We start from the raw sequence: 20,205 nt of genomic DNA on the forward strand, positions 1-20,205 counted from the left end.
ATAGGTGTTCATAAATTATATAAGGCAAAAGACTGTTGTGTATCTTTTTTAAAATAAAGATTTATTTATTTTTTTGTTTGTTTGTTTGTTTGTTTAGAGACAGGATAGGGACTTCCTCCATCTCCCAGGCTGGAGTACAGTGGCATGATCATAGCTCACTGTAGGCTTTAAGGCGCCTGGGCTCATGTAATCCTCCTACCTCAGCCTCCTGAGTAGCTGGGACTACAGGGACATGCCACTATGCCCAGCTGATTTTGAAAATTTTTTGTAGAAACAGGGTCTCACTGTGTTGCACTCCTGGACTCAAGCGATCTCCCACTCAAGCGATCTCCCACCTCGACCTCCCAAAGCAATGGGATTCTAGGTGTGAACCACTGTACCTGGCCTCTGTATCTTATTAAGAGAAGTAATCTTATATATCATATCTTTTTCAGTGAATGGGTACTTAAACATTTTGAATAAGGAATAGAGATTTTCTAGAGATTAGAATTTTTTTGAGAATGAATTGTTACTTAAAGCAGTTGATCTTAACATTTTTTGAGCCTTAGACTCCTTTGAGACTCTCAAGCATATTCTCTGTGTCTTCATAAGGAAATGTACATGCATAGGCATGATCACACAGAATTTTGCCTGCTATTTAATGGAGTTCATGTATTAACTAAATGACAACAGCAGTAGCAACAATAAAGATACAAGTACCAACCAACATCTATTAAGCTTTATCTTATGCTAAGCAATTTGCTAAAGGCAATTATTTCATTCAAACTCTTTTACCCAAATTCTAAAAGATTATCTTAAAAACCATAGTTAGCATTCATTGAATGTTGTCAGGCATAGTTTGTTGGACTTTAATGTACCTACTCATTTTTATCTTTCAAAACAACCTTCTGAATGAGTATTATTATCATTCCAGTGAGCTCAGGGTTTTGACCGTGTTGCTATGTTGCTCTGGGACCTCTGCTGTAAAGTATTATTTTCCAGTATAAGTTCATAATCTGTCTACTATTTTTTTTAACTATATATATAGTTCATGCAGGCATATTTTTATCGTCTGTTTAAAGTATATACATATATGTGTGTGTGTATATATGTGTGTGTGTGTATCCTATATAGATATATAGGCATATTTTTATCCTTTGTTTTCACTCACACTAGTAGAAATTTCTAGTTATATCTTAACCCTATTTTCTCACAATTTCTTTCTTGTACTCCATCTCTCCTATCTCCCAGTTTTGTTTCATCCTCTTCTAAGAACCCATTATAAGTCAGTCCTTCAGCTTTAAGATTCTGTTTCTGGTTGTTGCTTCTAATTAACTAAATGAGGTTTTATAGGTGCTTTCCAAAGTGTTGTATATCTGATATTTCATTTCATGTAATTGTCTTTATGTGATGCTTGTTATGGGTTGATTAAACACCTATGTTCCACTAAAACTAGACTTACGGAGAAATGATGGGTTCATCCATTCACTTACTTATATGTTGTGTTTAACTTGTGTTGAAAAAAAATTGCTTTTCTTTTTACTCCCAAAATGATACTGCGTTGCAGCTTAAATAGTATATATTTTTAAAATTCACTTTTATACCTACCAGTAGGATATCATCACGAGACAGGAAGATGTGAAGGATGATTACATTTATGTATTCTTTGTTTTTCCCCTGCCTATTGGCAGCCAATAGGAGCCCTGAACCCAAAAAGAGCAGCATTCTTCGCAGAGCGCTATGAATCATGGGAAGACGATCAAGTTCCAAAGTTTCACTATGGTACTCATTACTCAACTGCAAGTTTTGTTCTTGCATGGCTGCTAAGAATAGTAAGTTCAATTTGAATAATACACCATGACTAAATAAATTCAATGTTGTGAAGGATATGCAAAAATTAGAACTCATCAGCATCTTTTTTTGAACACTAAAAAAGTCAGTTTAAATGATTGAAGTTCTAATTATAAATATCTCTATATCTCATTTGGCTTGTATTGCCTTAAAAATGTTTCATCTGGAATTGTATGAATTTTTTTTCTTAAATTTGCCCCTTCAGATGGTTGCTATCTTACCAGATTCCAAATTGTAACATAAATTCTTTTAAAATGCAGTTTATTAAAATAAGAACTAAGTAAGTTGTTACTAACACAGACATGTATTTATATATTTTGGAAAGTTGCCCCAAATGGAATAAGGTAAGTTTGTTGGTAAAACTAAGGCTGTCGTGTATTGATAATATATTGGTTAAACAAGAAATGTTTCTGTGAAATTGAAAGGTGATTCATCTACTAGAAAGCAATGTCTTTGGGAAAGCATTAGCAGCACATCATTAATTAAAGCTTGTTACAAGGATACAGGCAGACATAAATCCTAGAAGTAATTTATAGTGCTTAGCTAATTTCAAGCAATTATCCACTAATATGTGTTTAAGTGTTCTTTAACTAAGAGGAGGCTTTTAAATCATCCAAACATTTTTCTTTTCTTAATCATAAATTAAATATTGAGCCATAACAGTAGGAAAACTACATGCTGGACTATTCTCTGTACTATGAAGAAAATACATCTAATTTATGTCTGCATGATATTAATAAATTATTCTTGGAAAGGAAGGCTACCTGAAGAAAATGTTGCAAATACCAAATTTTTGAAATATTTAGAAATATTTCTTTTGAGGGAAAAATAACTTGAGAACATTAATGTAATAATTTATATATAATTCTCATTGTATACCTAGTTTATATTACTAGCTAGTACCTATTAGTCATTAAAATATTTAGTTCTAAGGATTTATAAAAACCACATTTTTATGCATGAGGGAACCTATGGATTTTTTTAATTGCTATTTTTTAGGAACCTTTTACAACTTATTTCCTAAATTTGCAAGGAGGCAAATTTGATCATGCAGATCGAACTTTTTCATCAATTTCCAGAGCTTGGCGAAACAGTCAGCGTGATACATCTGATATTAAGGTACAGAAATGTTTTGTTTTATTGTTGTTATTGCCAATGTATTACTTGTTGAATGAATGTTGAAAATTTTCTCTACTGCCATGCAATGCTATTTACTAAAGATAAATCTCAGAAGATGAAGTCCTTAATTGAATGGCCAAGAATTATAGCATTTCTCTCTCTGTCTCTGTCTCTTGTCTTTCCCTGTGGGTTTTTGTAGTTGTTGTTTTGTTTTTGTTTGTTTGTTTGTTTGTTTGGAGACAGAGTCTTGCTCTGTCCTTCAGGCTGGAGTGCAATGGCGCAATCTCGGCTCACTGCCACCTCCGCCTCCAGCGTTCAAGCAATTCTCCTGCCTCAGCCTTCCGAGTAGCTGGGATTACAGGTGTCTGCAATAATGCATGGCTAGTTTTTTGTAATTTTTTAGTAGAGACGGGGTTTCACCATGTTGGCCAGACTGGTCTGGAACTCCTGACGTCAAGTGCTCTGCCTGCCTCAGCCTCCCAAAGTGTTGGGATTGCAGGCGTGAGCCACTGCACCTGGCCTCTCCCTGTAAGTTCTAAATGACTGTCCCTCTTCTATCAGAATCTCTCCCTCCTCGCTCTCTGTCTGTTGTTGTAGAGTGGTTTTTTCCCCTCTTTCTCTTTAGAATCTTTCTGTTGAAGGGAAAATGTGGTAGGTAGTGTGGATGTAAGGCATGTAAGGCACCATGCGTAATGGGATTCTGAACTTTTTTTTTTGGAAACAAGGTCTCACTTTGTCCCTCAGGCTGGAAGTGCAGTGGCGCAGTCACGATTCACTGTAGCCTCAACCTCGACCTTCTAGGCTCTAGTGATCCTCCTGCCTCAGCCTCCTGAGTAGCTGGGACCACAGGCATGTACCACCACACTAGGCTAATTTTTTATTTTTTGTAAAGATGGGGTCTCCCTATGTTGCCCAGGCTGGTCTTGAACTATTTTAAGCGATATTCCTGCCTCAGCCACCCAAAGTGCTGGGATTACAGGTGTGAGCCACTGTGCCTGGCTGGAATTCCAAACTCAGTGAATAAAATTACTATAGTCTGAAAAATACCATGAGAAAAATCTCAGACATAGATATTTAGATACCCTACGTACCTGTTCTTAAAATAATTGTGTTTTGCCTGCCGCTGGTTCTAAATGCATACCTGACTTTGCTTAGTAAAGGATTCCATTATTAATAAAGCAAAATAAGAGTTATTCTATCTATATGCATGAAAGATCAAAGGATCAAAAACTTTGCACAGTAGCTAATATAATCCTTACTAGAATTTTGCTTCTACCCACAGAAATAGTCTTTTTTTTTTTTTTTTTTTAACGTAGTGTCTCTTTCTGCAAGGTGTACTGTGTTAGATCTATTAAGTATAATGAGATATCCCTATGGTTTTGAAGTTCCTTATAATTCCATAGAGAAATATGACGTATATAAATAATTATACCATATGAGAGAAAATAAGTGCCAGATGAGAAATATTGGAGTCCAAAAGAAGAAAAGTTCTACTAATGTGTATGTTACTATAGAGTACTTAAAAATTTTTTCAGTGTAATGATAATTGCATCTTGCTTTTAGGTATGATACTTTCAAGTCTACAAAATGTATTCACATCTTACTGTAGAGTACATTGCTTGTGTGAAAGATACTTTATTAAAGAAGATTCTATTGTATGCAAAAATAATCTTTTATTGGGACATCTACAGGGTTTTTGATCTCACAAATAATATACTCTGATACACTCTTGAAAATTATATATCATATTCTTTAAAAATCACCAGTAAATAATTTTGAACTAGATGTGTAGATAAAGATAAATAAGAGTAGTTAACAGATTTAATAATTTTGTTAAATTTTACCTCTAATCTCAAAACTGTTTAATTACTTATATAACTCTTTTAAGAAATAATAAGAGAAATGAAAATATTGATAAGCCTGACATTTTGTTATGAAATTGAAGACTTATGTGTGGGTTTTTTTTCTTTCCAAATTCCTTGATTTGTTAAGCATCTCATGACCAAATTTTAACCTCCTACCTACGTTTGCTACTAGAAATACAAACAAAAATGAAGTCATGAATTTGAGGATTATTTTTTCCTGCTTTATAACGGCAATAGTAGGTATCTTCAGCTTTCTACCTCTATCTGTGCTAAGCATTCCTGTTCACTGCTTTGATGGACAGGAGGTACATATGATAGATGCTAGTAGTTTTGTTTTCTCTTCTTCCTGAATCTCAGCCTTTTTCTTTCAAGATTCTTTAATTAGTTTGTATTTGGTTTCATTTTCTCTAACAATTCTTTAAAATACCCTACCTGTAAAAAAAAAAAAAAGAAAAAGAAACCTAAACAAAACAACTATAACATCAAAAGAAATCACCTGCTCTTCTTTAGCTTTCTTTTTCCTTTTCTTATTATTCTTGTTTTATCACAAATAATATGGAGTCAAATCCAGCTCCCTCTTATGTTTGGAAGCTCAAAATTTTTTCAGAACTTACTTTGTGAGGCCTGCTGATATTTTTCCACCAATGTGTATATTCTCCTTCTTCTCCATGTCCACCCCCATGCCCTAATATCTGTAGGATAGTAAGTAGGGCATTGATAAATTACCCCCATTTTTATATTGATAACCAGCTAATTAGGGCCCTAAAACTTAGTGACTTTCAAATACTTTGACAACTATATAATATATGGTTATATAGGCTATTTAAAGAACCTCCTATTGGTTGGTCTTTCTAAAACAGGAGGGATTTAATCATGCCTCTGTTGTTGTTTTGATCCTATTTTTAAAATGTTACATTTTGACACCTTAGAAAGCATATTTAAATTATTATAATAAAGATAAATGTATAAGAACACACTTAAATTACTATAATAACAAATATTTCATTCAGTTTTCACATATTTCAGGTAGAATCATTATTAGTTATAATTGTCAACTTTATTTGTATTGTCTTGCTGGAGTTCCTAGAAATACTAAAGAAATGTTAAACAGTAGAGAGCAGATGGTGAAATATGATGGTGGGGTGGTAGGAATCATTTTATTGAGTAGATCCTAAAGCATACCTTGCCTGATTAATATAGTATACATTCTGCAAAATGTTTTTGTGAGATTTTCCAAAAATGAAATGTAAGGTATGTAGAAGATTTAAATTTTTTCAGAAAGAAAAAAAAGAAGAATAAGGTAACATTTCTGGTAACTTGTTTTTTGTTTTTTGTTTTTTGTTTTTTGTTTTTGCTGAGGGGGAGTTGTTACTTTAGTATCTTAAAATCCCTATTTCTTAAATTTTACCAATACTCAAAGAATAATATTACCCAAAATTGAGGTTATTCCTATGAAATAAAGGTTAAAAATGTTAATTATTTTTATTTTAAAGAAGAAAGAGACCTTTTATTTTTTTTACACTAAAGCAATCTTTTATTTATAGTACAGTTTACCGTTTTTAAAGTTTTGTGTATCATTTGTATTTCTCTGCATCATTGGTGATTCCATTTCATATCTGACCTCTCAATGATGGCCTTTATTCTGCCTGAAGAAGCAGATCAGTAGTGTTGATCAGTTTTCTAAGTAGGCTTAGAGCTACTCTCCAATGGAAATATAATACAAACCACAAATATAAGCCACCTATGTAATTAAATGATTTCATAGTCGTATTTTTAAAAGTAAAAAAAAAATTAATAATTTATCTTAACCATATATTTCCAAAATATTATTTCAATATGTAATCAATATAAAATTATTAGATATTTTACATTTTTTGATACTAAGTCTTCCAGTGGTATTTTATACTTAACATTTCTCTATTTACATGACACATCTGTGTTGAGACTAGCAACACATTTTGTGTTGCAACACATTTTGTGTTCAATAGCCATTTGTGGCTAGTGGCTGCTGTATTGGGCAGTGCAGATTTAGGGCGTTGTTTTGGAATCACATCAAGCGATAGTTTGGGCTTATGGAAAGAATGCCTTCACTCTTTTTAAACAATGATGTTTCTGATGTGTACTTCATCTAAAAATAAACAGATAATTAGTACCAACAATCTGTAATCTTGAAGACTGAAATGCAAAGTATTAAAGTTGGGTTGGAGAATCATCACTGTAATAAATAATATTTTAAAATCCACAGTAGATTCTGTGTTTTAAATCTTTAAAATTCACTTAAATTTAGAAACTGGGGTTCAGAATAGATTATTTTCTTCAACCTGAACCTTGAATTATTATGACCAAATTTTATGTAACAAATTACAGACTCATGAAGTTTAAATGAATTTCACTAGACAGTTACATCTAAATATTGGGCAAATATCTAAACTTTTCTAGGCAATTTATTGTCATTGATTTTTTTCCCTTCCTCTTGAGGTTGTGTACTCATTTCAGATACCTTTAGTGTCGATAAATTCAATCTAATGGTGAAGTACAATCTGACTTGCTGCAGTTTAAATTCTTTTCTTTCTGTACTGTAGAAATGATTACTACTCTGTACTAGAACATAGAAGGAATCATAAATGTCACCCCGGTTCATTACTTTGGAATGGGGACAGTAGTAACTGGATCTGAAACAGAGGTTGTTGGAGAACCATACTTTTTCAGAAACCCTGAATTTAATATAATAATATATTATTAAAATATAAGCTGTACAAAAGTAAATTAGATTAAAAAGTTTGGAGGAACCCTGAGATATCCTTTACTTTTAAAATTTTGTATTTTAATTATGTTTATCCACTATCAGACTCTGGTTGTGATATAGCACCAAATATGACATAACTCTTGCCTTCAGTGGACTTTTGCAGTAGGGGAGATACCTACAATAAAACAAGTCCAAACAGTTTAGTACAGTAGACTCATGCTCCTTGGGCTCATGGATACAGCATCTGAAATGATGAGAAGGAAGAGGAAAGAGGAAATTCAGGACCAATCATGGGGGACCTTCTGCTTTGTGAAAGAGGATGAACTTTATCTTGGGTGCAGTGGGGAGACTTGGGAGAGTCTGAAGCAGAGAAGTGACATGAGTAGATTTTGTGCTTTTAAGAGATCACTGTGATTGGTGTTGAAATATGTATTGCCCTTGTCAATGGCCCAGAGTGGATCCATTTCAGATCCTTGCCTAAGTTGTTAATTAGGCAAGGAGCAGTGAAGGCTTATATTCAGTAGTGCCAGTGGGGCTAGAAAAATGTGGATAAATTTAAGACATATTTAGAAGGTAACTGCTAGGATTTGGTGATTTGTCTTGTGAGATGAGAGAGAAAGAGTGAAAGATTAAATTTGACTTGGGAATATATATATATATATAACACAGAAGAAAGAACAAGTTTTGTTAGGTCATAGATATTTAGCTCCCTGCCTTTAAGAAGAAAACTATGAGAAATCAATTGAAATCCCCCAAAACACGTTTAGTTAGGCTAGCATTTTTTGGTTATTTACTATATTTAATATAGAGTGCATTTAGAATTAAAAGAATAAGATAGACATAGTTCTTTAGTTAGCATATCTCTCCAGATGAAAAAGACAGGCATATATAAAATAATTTTTAGTACAAATTAGATAGTGATAAGTGCTATAGTAAGATATAAACAAAATTAAATTAATTCTGACTGGGGGAGATGGGATTGCAAATGACTTTACAGAATAAGTGATTTTTAAGCTGTATCTTAAGGGATGCAAGAGAGTCTAACAGACCTCCCACATTTATGTCTCTAGCCTGTATGTTTATCCTGATATCTGACTACCTCCTCGACATCTCCGTTTGAATATATAAACTGCATCTTAAATTTGACGTGTTCAAAACTAAATTCCTGATCTTCATTTCTTCAAAGCTATTCTTCTTCCAGTTTTCCCCATATAGTAAATGGTTTCCTATTTGAGTATAAGCTGAAATCTTTGCAATGTAAGACCCTACACCACTTAACCCCTTTCCAAAATCCTGTTGCATCTTGAGCTCTTCTGTTTGCCACCCCATTCACTCTGTTCTAGCTAAACAGGGTCTACTGGTGTCCTTCAAGTACTTTCCACCTCAGCACCTTTGGTTTTCCTTTTCCTTTCACCTGAGGCATTTGTTTTAGTTGTCTTTAAGAACTCATTCTTCTTCCCTTTCAGGTTTTTGCCCAAATGTCACCTTTTCAGTAAGGCCTTCTCTGTCCTCCCTATTTAAAATTGCTCCCCTCACCTCATGCACTTTTACTTACTCCCTGACTTCGTTTTTCTTTATGTCACTCACCATTTGACATATGTATCTTATGCTTATTGATTTGTTTATTATGTCATATCCCACTTGAACATTAGCTCCATGAGATCCTAAATTTTTGACTGTTTTGCTCATTGGTTTATCCCTAGAATCTACAAAGGTGTTTGGAATGTAGCAGGCACTAAATTAAATATGCATTGCATAATAACGTGATGAAATGAGGAAGAGTGTTCTGAGCAAGGGAAGTGACATGAGCAAAGCTCAGAAAAGATATTTGGCACATTGGGAAATGCTTATTGATCTGTTAATTGGTCTTATGTTTCGGGTGTGTAGAAAACATAGAAACAGAGATTCTGAAAGGCAGTTGAGTCTAACATGAAGGCCTTTGGTAATAGTCTAAAAATGCTTGAGTTAATTCTATAAGCCAGTTCAGCAAGATAATAGTTATGATTGACTTTGCAGTCTGCCTGATCTGTGTCACAGCTATTAAAGAGATGCAAACAAATGAGCATTTGGTTGACTGTAAGGGACAGGAGGCATAAAGCTTTTCTAAGAGTAAGTGAAAGAGCCTGGGAAAAAGAGCGAGGTAGTTTGAGGAGAAAATAGAGAGTGTATGCTTATTCCAGCCAGAAGGGCACAGCAAAACTCAAATGGATATGTTCCTGATATGGAGTGGGACTACTAACATCTCATTTTTTAGGATGAGATTTTCTGTCCACAAGAGAACTGGTAGCTGGATGTCAGATGTTGACCACAAGTTGTTAATGATTCAGTTTTCTACATTTTATTACTGTGATAGCCTTGCAAACATGGACATACCATCTCTGGTCATATCTTGGATTTTTCATTTAAAAACTATTTTACAATTTAATGTGCATCATTAGTGGTGAGTGTATTAAGTTATGACGTTGGTAGGGTTAGTAAAGTTTATTCTCTATTTATAGTTAAGTAAATAGAATGCAATTAAGTCCTAAGAGATACTAAATATTATTTTAAAAAAAACGACTATGCAGTAATATTCTATGAGCTCATATATAATTTAATATTTAACCCTTAAAAAGTTTTAAATGTATGTATGCATGTTGAATAATAATGTATAGTGGAGGTGATCATAGAATGGTTTTGTGGCTTGTGAGATTTGTAAAACATGAGACCTTTGACTTGCCCTCTACTACCTCAGAAATCCCAGAGGTCTGCAATCTGAAGATAAATTAGGTTTCTTTTTTCCCTTAGCAGCACATCTTCTACCATGTTAATACATTCCATGGATGCTGATATCATCAGCATTAGGCCCATTTATAAGAAAATGCTTAGCTACAGTTAATAGAACATAATTGATGGAAATGTATTTCTTAATTATTTAGTTTTTAAACTTAAACTTCGATGATTTAGTAATTTTATTTCTTAGCAAAAACATCTTCACTCTGTTCTCAGACATCTTTTTTAATAATTTAAAGTTTTAAAAAATGCTGAAAGTAAAATTAAAATCTTATCCTTATTCATGCATTTGCACATTTTCAACGTAAGTGCTCATTCATTTCTCCTTCCTATCTTCCCTCCCTCCTTCTGTTTTTTTGCCAGCCTCTCTTCTTTTCATCAGTGAGCTCAAACTTGCTCAAATATGTCTGTTTATCCTTGCTTTTATACGTAACTTATACATAACTTATGATTTGTTAATTTAGCCACATCTTTTTAGCCCTTTTCCTCAAGGGCTAAGGGTTTAATGATGAACCTTTGTGCTAATTTAAGTGTTGAAGTTTGTACTCATGTCTACAATGAACTACATTTTGCTCCTTGATAAAAATTACTTGAAACCCTGAATATTTTTCTTCTCATGCTATTTACATACCATACAGAAAAATTAAAACCCTGTTAAGACATTTGGAAAATAGTCATATCTTCCAGAATTATAAAAATGCATACATCTGTCAAGTGTGATTTGTTTTTAGACTGGTGACCTTATCATATTTCTTGTTCAACTAAAAAATGTAGACTGTTCATTAATGTGTTCTTAGAACTGAGATGAGTGGTCCTTCTCCCATACTAAATATATATCTACCAATTATTCCAGAAAAGGTTTAAGGTGCACATTTTATTTGCATCTTCTCTTACGGCAGTTACAACTCACCTTTTGTTTGCATTATTAATGCCCATTATTTCTCTCCAAATTATAATTTATTTGGAGATAAGGATCTAGAACAGCAAAAGGCCCAATGGAGATGTCCATTTCAAACATGGAAGTGAAAAATGTGTTGAAAGCAAGAGAGAACCATAAATTATTGGGGATATTTATCATAATATGAAGCATGTTAAGCCCTACTGTCATTGCTAATAAAAAAGATAATATATTTGTTTTGAATGTCATAGTTATTTGGCAGGAACTATTAAGTCTCAAATACTTTTGTGGGCATATATATTTTTGAAAGTAAGTTTTGTTAAGTATTCTTAGAATTATGTTAAATGCTTTTATAAATGGGCATAATTCAGTGAATGACCTGTTGGCTTTAGGATTTAGGCAAATTGCGTCTGTAATTTGGGATTTTTATCGTGAATCCTACTAATGATGATAAAATCTTATTATATATAGAATTCCATATAATCCCATATGAGCCTCACAACAAACCCTGTGGTTTTGAAATGGCAATTGAGGTGAGTAAGGGTCACAGAAATTAAATTTATTTGAGTGCATGTGACAGTAAGTTGAGTAGACAAGACTTAAACCCAATTATTCTTTCTACTATATCAGACTGAAATAGATTATCATTTATCTATTGATTTGTAACCCTTGATTTTTCTTTATTGTAATGCATTTGAAATAACAGTTTTATAATATCTAAAAACCACATAATATTTATAGGGTTGGTCTGGAAGGATTATAGATTATTTTTTCTTTTCCAGTTTTGAAAATGATTGTTTTTCTTTTACTGTAGAGAAAAATAGCATTTTATCTACCAAATCAGGACAAACTAAATTTAAATATCAACTTAAAAGCTTTCAGATATGCAGTTGATTTAAAATAACTATTATAAATGCAATTCACTGTACTTGATCTCTAGTGAATGTTTTAAAAGTTTTATTACTTACGGGCTAACAAAATAAATACTTGAAAATTAAAATGTATCAAAGCATGCACCTTATATTTTTATAATATATTGTTAATCAGCTCTTTTTTGTTATTTAAGAAAGCTTATTTTCAGTTTTTTAAATCATTTTTTCAGTGGTGAAAAGCTAAAATTTTGCTTTCACATTTTTTTACTGTCAGTATTCCTAAGCAGTGCACCTTAAATTAGTTAACTTCTAATTTATCATGTTTCTATTTGAGTTGTCAGGAATTTATATTTAGGAAAAATAAAATAAATGTTTAATTTTAATTAAAAAGGAGCTTCTTCATTTTTATTTCTATTTTGATTATCTTGTTTCTTTTTGGTTGATAGATTAGTAGTTGGTATGTTTGCCCCAATATATTGAAGTGGTGGGTTTAGTTCAGTGCATACAATTGGTGACTATTAAAAGGAGAATCATATAGCCTGGCTGCAAAGATTGTTCGTATCAGTGGAAATTATACCTTAATAAAGAAAACTAAAGCATATGTGTGGTCACAACCAATCCTTGTCATTATGCCGTGAAAGCCTTGGGATTTGTGATCAAAGCAATGGGCTTATCCTGAACTGTGGTATAACCTCTGGTTGAACCTTTCAAATTTTTATCTTAGGAGATGATACACTAAATGTTGGCCATGCTACCTGCCTCTAAGACTCATCTACCTAATTAAGTGATAGAGATTAAAATTATTGTGAGCAAGCCAGAAGAAAATGTGAATTGTAAATGTATCTGTCTTCTGTCAGTGTTGTTTACTTATCATTTTCCACTGATGTTTTAAAGAATTGCTGAACATGTGTTTTTTATCCAGAACTGACTGTTCTGTTCTGATGAATATAAAACATACTTCACTTTGTAAATGTGCATTAAAAGTATTAGAAAGGCATAATCTTTGACTCTGTTACTACATTTCATCTGTCAAAAGAGATAATTTTGAACTGTTAGATTTAGTGTCGTATCAAGACATGGTTCTTAGAAAGATGCTTTTAGTATTAAGTTGGAGTTCTACTGTATAACTTAAATGCCATTGTCATCCACAGTAAGATTTTGGCTGTATATACGCTTATTTATTTTGTTACATATTGGTATATATCAGTTGAGTTCAGCATGTTTATTTCATATTAAGAGAGTAGTGAACTCTCATCACTTATTCATGCAGATTTTGTTGTGATAAGACTGCAATATAGTTTAAGTACAGCATGTCCTCAAATAATGCCATTTCATTCAATGTTTTGTTATATCGCTGGTGAGAAAAAAACATGAATTCATGACCGGGGCCACTGTCTGTGTGGTGTTTGCACGTTCTTCCCATGTCTGTGTGGTGTTTTTCTGGGTACTCTGGTTTCCTCTCACGTCCCAAAGATGTGCACATGAGGTGAATTGGTGTGTCTACATGGTTCCCGCCTGAGTGTGTGTGTGTGTGTGTGTGTGTGTGTGTGTGTGCGCGCGCACCTGGTGTCCTGCTATGGGATGGCACCTGGTGTCCTGTCCAAGGCAACATGGGTTCCTGCCTTGCGCTCTGAGTTGCCGGGGTAGGTGTAGGCTACCTGCAACCCTGATGTGGAATAAATGGGTAAATAATTATCTTGTGTTTGTTCATCTTCCTTAGATGTATATATAGCTCACATTTATTTCAATATTTAATATTACAAGTGTTTTGGGTCTCTTGTTTAGAAGTTTGGCGATGTTTTTGTGGCAACCAAAATATGCCATAGGAACTTAACTCATTTATATCAACTAGCCTGTGGGAAAATTGGTTTTGTTATATGCCATTGTATGTAAAGTTGCAATTTCCAAGAACCTGTCGATGACAGTAAGTGAGGATTTGCTGTATATATGTTCACTCTCTTATTTAATTGTGCTAATTTGATGTTCTTCACACTGTATGTAAAATCTTAATAATCTCTCTCCTCAGTATTAGTTTCTTAGAAATGCTTGTCATATTTTAAATTCACGTGTAAAGTCCTCAGTTTCATGGCTCCTTCCATTTAGAAGGGGATACAAACAAGCAAGCAGTTATAATACAGATTGATGAGTTCTGTGTTAGGGAAATACAATGTATTACTTTTCCCTAAAGCTTTCTCTGGTCACCCCAACTTTTAGTCATAATTTTCTCATTTGAATTTCTAGAGTGCTAGTTGGTTTCACAACTATTTTCTCTTAAAAATATATCCTTTCTCTATTACTGATTTAGATCTGTATTCTGGAGTGGGGGGAACACTCATATTATGTATCGCAGACCCTAAAACAGTTCTCTCTAAAGAGTAAGAACTAGCAGGAGAATGGCGTGAACCTGGGAGGCGGAGCTTGCAGTGAGCCAAGATCGCGCCACTGCACTCCAACCAGGGCAACAGAGCGAGACAGCGTCTCAAAAAACCAAACAAACAAACAAACAAAGTAAGAACTAACCTACAGGGGCGTCCCCTAGCCCTAGCAGGAGGGAGCCCGCGTGTACAGAGGTGCTGAAAAATCTCTGCCCGGTGCTGGAGCTGCTGTGCGGGCCCTGCAGTGGTGCTGGGTCGGGCCCAGAGGCTGCCCACCCAGAGCTGGGATGCCAGAAGAGCCGTTGGTGAGGACATTTCACCGTTTGGTCTCCCCTTTTGTGGGCAAGCAGGTGATCAAGACAGGGGCAACAGTAAGCCTGCAGTCTCTGTGGCTCCAGGACACCCAGGTCCATGGAAAGAAATTATTCCTTAGATGTGATCCAGGTGAAGAAATGGGGCCTGCTGGCAACAGCCCACCGCCAGAGCCTCCACGGAAAGAAACGCAGAAGGAAGGGACTGTGGACCCAAAGCAGGCCCGGGAGCCCACTGGGCAGAAGACCCTTGATGCCTTCTCACTGTCCGCAGAACTCGTCCCCCGGGGAGAGGATGATTACGAATGTTTGGAAGGAGACACACCTTCAGGAGATGCTGGGAGGTGGCTGCGTGTCAGCTCTTGTTTGTTTGGCAGCATTTGGGTGAACGATTTCTCCAGAACTAAGAAAGCCAGCAAGAGCGGGTACTGGAGGGAACCTGCCCCGAGGTTGGTCCTGTACTTTGGTGGTGGTGGTTTCCTGGCATATTATAATTGTCAGATGTTTGGAGCTCTTCCCCAGAGGTCACACCCACCTGTGACATCCTGTCTGAGAAGTTCCATTGAGGACAAGCCTTGGAAGCTGTAGGCCAGGCTCAACCTGTCTGCTATACACCGTTGGACCAGAAATACTTCTCAGGGCTAGGGAACATCATTAAGAATGAAGTCTTATACAGAGCTGGCATCCATCCCCTTTCTCTTGGTTCAGTCCTGAGTGCCTCCATGTCAGGAGGCCCTGGTGGATCGCATGGTAGAGTTCAGTACAGGCTGGCTGCAGGGCAAGTTCCAGAGCAAACCGCAGCACATGCAGGTCTACCAGAAAGAACAGTGCCTTGCTGGCCACCAGGTCATAAAGAAGCCATTTGGGCCTTCAGGAGGGTTCCAGAGGCTCACCTGGTGGTGCCCACAATGCCAGCCTTAGTTGTCAGAGTAGCCAGAGCAGCGCCAGTTCTTCTAAGGAACTCGGGGTGCTCTTCATGGAATCTTGCCTCTTGGGGAACCTGATGTCTAAGTGTCTAGAGAGGAGGATATGGGCAGGGATGGGGTGCAGAGCATAGTGTGGGTCAGGGGTGCCAGTATTATAATAGTCATCTCCCTGGAGTTATGTTGAAGGCAGAGTTTTCATAGGGTTAGGTTTGTTTTTATTTTTCCTTTTATAGTTCAGTTAATTCTTCCTATTGAATTGTGCCATTGTGAAAGATGAGAAAAGTCATGATGATGGGTAACAGGAAAACCTCCCAGAAGTCAATGGGGCAAGAAAAAAGAAAGCCTATGGGAAATAGCTGTGCTCCAAACATGGCTTTGCAGCTGATGTGGGGTTTTTGGGGTTTTTATTTTGAGACAAGGCTGAACTCTGTTTCCTAGGCTAGGGTGCAGGGGCATGAACTCGGCTCACTGCAGCCTTGCCCTCCCAGGCTCAAGCAGTCCTCACCTCAGCCTCCAGAGTAGCTGGGACTACAGACATGTGCCATGATGCCCGGCTGATTTTTGTTTACTTTTTATAGAGATGGGGTCTTGCCACGTTGGCCAGGCTGGTCTTGAATTCCTGCACTCAAGCGATCCTCCCACCTTGGCTCCCAAAATGTTGGGACCACAGGTGTGAGCCACTGTACCCAGCCAGCTCCTGTGTTGTTGTTGTTTTTGTTCTGCAACTTTGGTTGATTTTAAGGCCCTCCATTTTGGAAAGCAGGAAGACAGTAATTTTTTTTTTTTCTTGTTCCCCTGGAGGATCCAGGGATGAGAATAGAGTGGCCTGAGAGCGGTGCTTGGGTTCAGCCTCCTACCAGGTCCTTCCTGCTGGACGCAGACACCAAGAGCCTGGAGTGGAGCAGAGAGCTGCGCCTTCTGGGGTGCTCAGTGGTCTGCAGAGAAAAGCTACTTGTTTACTCCTTAAGTCAATGTATTTGTGACTGTTGCTGTTAATATGTTGAACGATTCAGGAATCAAGGGCTATGGAGAAACTCCTTCAGGTTGTTGGCAACAGGTAAATGAAACTAGGACAGTGACATGAAAATAAATCTCTCTGTTAAACAAACAAACAAAAAAGAATAAGAACTAAATAAATGTGGTTTCTTTTTTGTGATGATGATGTGCTACATCACCCTTCATTTCTACCTAAGGTTTAAATCAAATAATTAAGAGGGGTTCTTGTGAGTTTTATTATTTTAATAAAAAATAACATTTACATTCTATTTGTATTTCTGCCCATACTGAATTCTTCCTGCATTTTTTTTTGTGTGTGTATATACATATATAAATATATACATAAAATGACATGTTTACATGTTATTTTTATATATATATGTATAATGTATATATGTATTTTTTTTGAGACAGGGTCTCGCTCTGTCACGTAGAGTGCAGTGGTGTGAACACAGCTCACTGCAACCTTCTGGGCTCAGGCAGTCTTCCCCATCAGCCTCTCGAATAGCTGGGACTACAGGCACAGGTGATAACCACCATACCTGGGTAAAGTTTTTTATTTTTTGTAGAGATGGGTCTTGCCATGTTGCTCAGGCTGGTCTTGAACTCCTGGAAACAAGCCATCCTTCTGCCTTGGCCTCCCAAAGTGCTGGGATTACAGGCCTTAGCCATGGTGTCTGGCCTAGAAATATATTATCCTGGCTGGGCTTGGTGGCTCACTCCTGTAATCCCAGCACTTTGGGAGGCCGAGGCAGGCAGATCACCTGAGGTCACGAGTTTGAGACTAGCCTGGCCAACATGCTGAAACCCCGTCTCTACTAAAAATACAAAAATTAACCAGGTGTGGTGGCAGGTGCCTATAATCTCAGCTACTCAGGAAGCTGAGGCATGAGATTGAACTCAGGAGGCAGAGGTTTCAGTGAGCTGAGATAGCACCACTGCACTCAAGCCTGGGTGACACAGCAAGACTCCATCTCAAAAAAAAAAAAAAAAAAAAAGATATTATCAGTTAATATATTGCTAACTTTTTACCATTATTGAAATAGATATAAAATTATAACCACCAACTCAAGTGTACATGAAATATCCTAATTTGAACTCAGCCCTTCTTCATATTAGGCTGGTGAAAAATTCCTTCATAGTTACTAGATTGGTAGGGCAGAGACCTTCTATTCTCAAGGCTTGAATGAGAATCCAGGCTTATGCGATACCTAGAAAACTGGCCTTCACATCTTTAGTCCATCGTTTTCTTCATTAGTCATATCTTTATTGTCTAAGATACATATGGTCTTTTGGAGGCAGGCAGCTCTGATGATTTTACCAAGTTAGTGTTAGAAAATATTTGCTGATGCCAAAAGCCATGGTGCCAAGGGACTAGCTTCCCTGTGTGCACCATGCATGGGGCCACTGTGTACAGTAGGCAGATTGTTCTTCATGAAAGGGCACTTGATTGAGAGAAAGAACGGAAGCTAAAATCCAGCCTGTATTTACTCCATTTACCAAGCTGAATTCTCTTAGGGCTACATTAGCCTAGAAGTGTTGCCTTTTTTCTAATTCACATTGAGGCACTGTATGGGCGTATAGTGACCCTCTCACCATTCCCCATCCTCTGGGTTCCTGCCTAACCTCTTCATCCCTTCTCCTTCTCCTTTCCCCCAGTCTGGGGTGGGGGGTGGTAAAGCTGACTGTAGATTTTGAGAACTTGCTTCCCTACTCTTGGAAAACATTTATGCCTCTTCTTTGGCTTCTCTTTCTTTAAAAATACTAACATGTGACTCCTCCTTCACCTGGATACCTCACATACTCTCTGTTTGCTTAGAGATTCACACAAGACAGAAAAGAAAGATGCCTTCAGGGGACCTCTGCTCTGGACCCTGCAAATGTTCTTGAGAAAGGAAATGCCTGACTACTCTCTTAAAATTAAAGGTGAAGGGAGTCAGAGGTGAAAAAGTAGAGTAAAACACAAATACATATCTTGATAAATTTCAAGTGAAATGTTGAAAGCTTAAATTTTAGTTTTTACATTTTTAATTTTGAAATGTTTACAATGTCCATTGTATAAAATTTACATAAAATGTTCCTTAGGAAATCACAAAATCCATAGTAATTAAATGGAAATTGATGAGTCATTACTTTCTTCCCAGCATGATAGAAATTATGTAGCTGAAAGACTTGAAAGTTTGAAATTGCTTTCTTCATATCACTTATTAAAAAATTCTTCTTTGTTTTATGGGTGGTTTGGCTCCATTTAATTTCTACTTAAAATAATGAATTTATATTTAGTTTACGGTGTCAATATTAAAGTAACATAATAATTCATAATAAATTTGTATTTAAAAATAAATTGGGCCAGGAATAAAGATATTTTTGGGTGGATTGCTTGAAGCCAGGAGTTTGAGACTAGCCTGGGCAACATAGCCAGACCCTGTCACTGCAAAAAAATTAAAAAATTAGCCAGGCATGGTGGTGTATTCCTATAGTCCTAGCCACTTGGAAGGCTAAGGTGGAAAGATGGATTAAAGTTTGAGGTTACAGTGAGCTATGATTGTGCCACTACTGTACTCCAACCTGGGTGACAGAATGGGACCCTGTCTCTTAACCAAAAAAAACAAAAACCAAAAAACAACAACAAAAAACTTGTGGAGAATATTTGTTTTGAGCAAATAAATTTTTTGTCAATTTGTTGAGTAACCTGAATGAAATAACAGATGTGGAAGATATAGACAAATATACAAAATCATAATATTTTGTTGCTATATATTAGAATGATTGAAAACTTCATTTTTGTAACAATTGCTATGAAATGTCATTTGTTCCATTCTGCTTCCTAGAATTGGTGTTGGTAAGAGTACTTTTTAGGTATATTTTTGCTATGCATTATGCATCTCTAATTTACAATAGAAATGATGAATCTCTCAAGTTTTAAAACTCAGGGGAAAACTAGCACTTACAATTCATCCATTATAATTATTGTTTTGAATCTAGGAGAATTATAAAACAAGAGCATGGTAGGTATAACCAGCAAAAGAAAGACAGTATCTTCTAATCATGATAGAGTGTCAGTGGGAGTGGAAGTGGTCAGCAGGTATTACTGAAATGAGAATAACTAGTATTTAATTAAGCAAATGCTGCTTTTGATTGTCAATGAACAAGGAAAGCATGTTCCTCCCTCTTTATTGTAAAACAAGGCCTGGGAATGGTAACATTCATCTTCAAAAGCACAGGTATTATGAAGTGAAAATAACATATTTTGGTAAAATTTGTCAAAGCTGGAAATTAACTGAATACACACTTCTGCAAATTAATACTAGAAAATTATGTAGTGTTTTATTGGGATAAATCACAACATTACAAAAACCTTTTTCAATTAATTTTATTTATATAACAATTGCTATACATAGAGATATATATGAAAGATACATGTATTCAGGATAGCCAGTTGTTTTCTCATCGTGAAAATGCTAAAAGTTTAGAGTTTCTTTTCCTTTTTTAAAA

General features: G+C 35.8%; 1 protein-coding gene and 1 pseudogene across 7 annotated transcripts in view; both read left to right on the plus strand.

Annotated features, from left to right (window-relative positions):
* LOC105463467 (LPS responsive beige-like anchor protein) overlaps window positions 1-20,205 on the plus strand; it is a 770,029-nt gene that overhangs the window by 596,431 nt on the left and 153,393 nt on the right. For all 7 annotated transcript variants that reach the window (XM_011710554.3, XM_071092575.1, XM_011710553.3 and 4 more), the window contains 2 exons: window positions 1,671-1,811; window positions 2,830-2,949. In XM_011710554.3, coding sequence (XP_011708856.2) covers window positions 1,671-1,811; window positions 2,830-2,949 — 261 coding nt within the window. The remainder of the gene's footprint in view (window positions 1-1,670; window positions 1,812-2,829; window positions 2,950-20,205) is intronic.
* LOC139362107 (endonuclease 8-like 2 pseudogene) lies at window positions 2,956-17,007 on the plus strand (annotated as a pseudogene).

This window comes from Macaca nemestrina, chromosome 3 (assembly GCF_043159975.1).
Source record: "Macaca nemestrina isolate mMacNem1 chromosome 3, mMacNem.hap1, whole genome shotgun sequence".
Taxonomy (NCBI): Eukaryota; Metazoa; Chordata; class Mammalia; order Primates; family Cercopithecidae; genus Macaca; species Macaca nemestrina.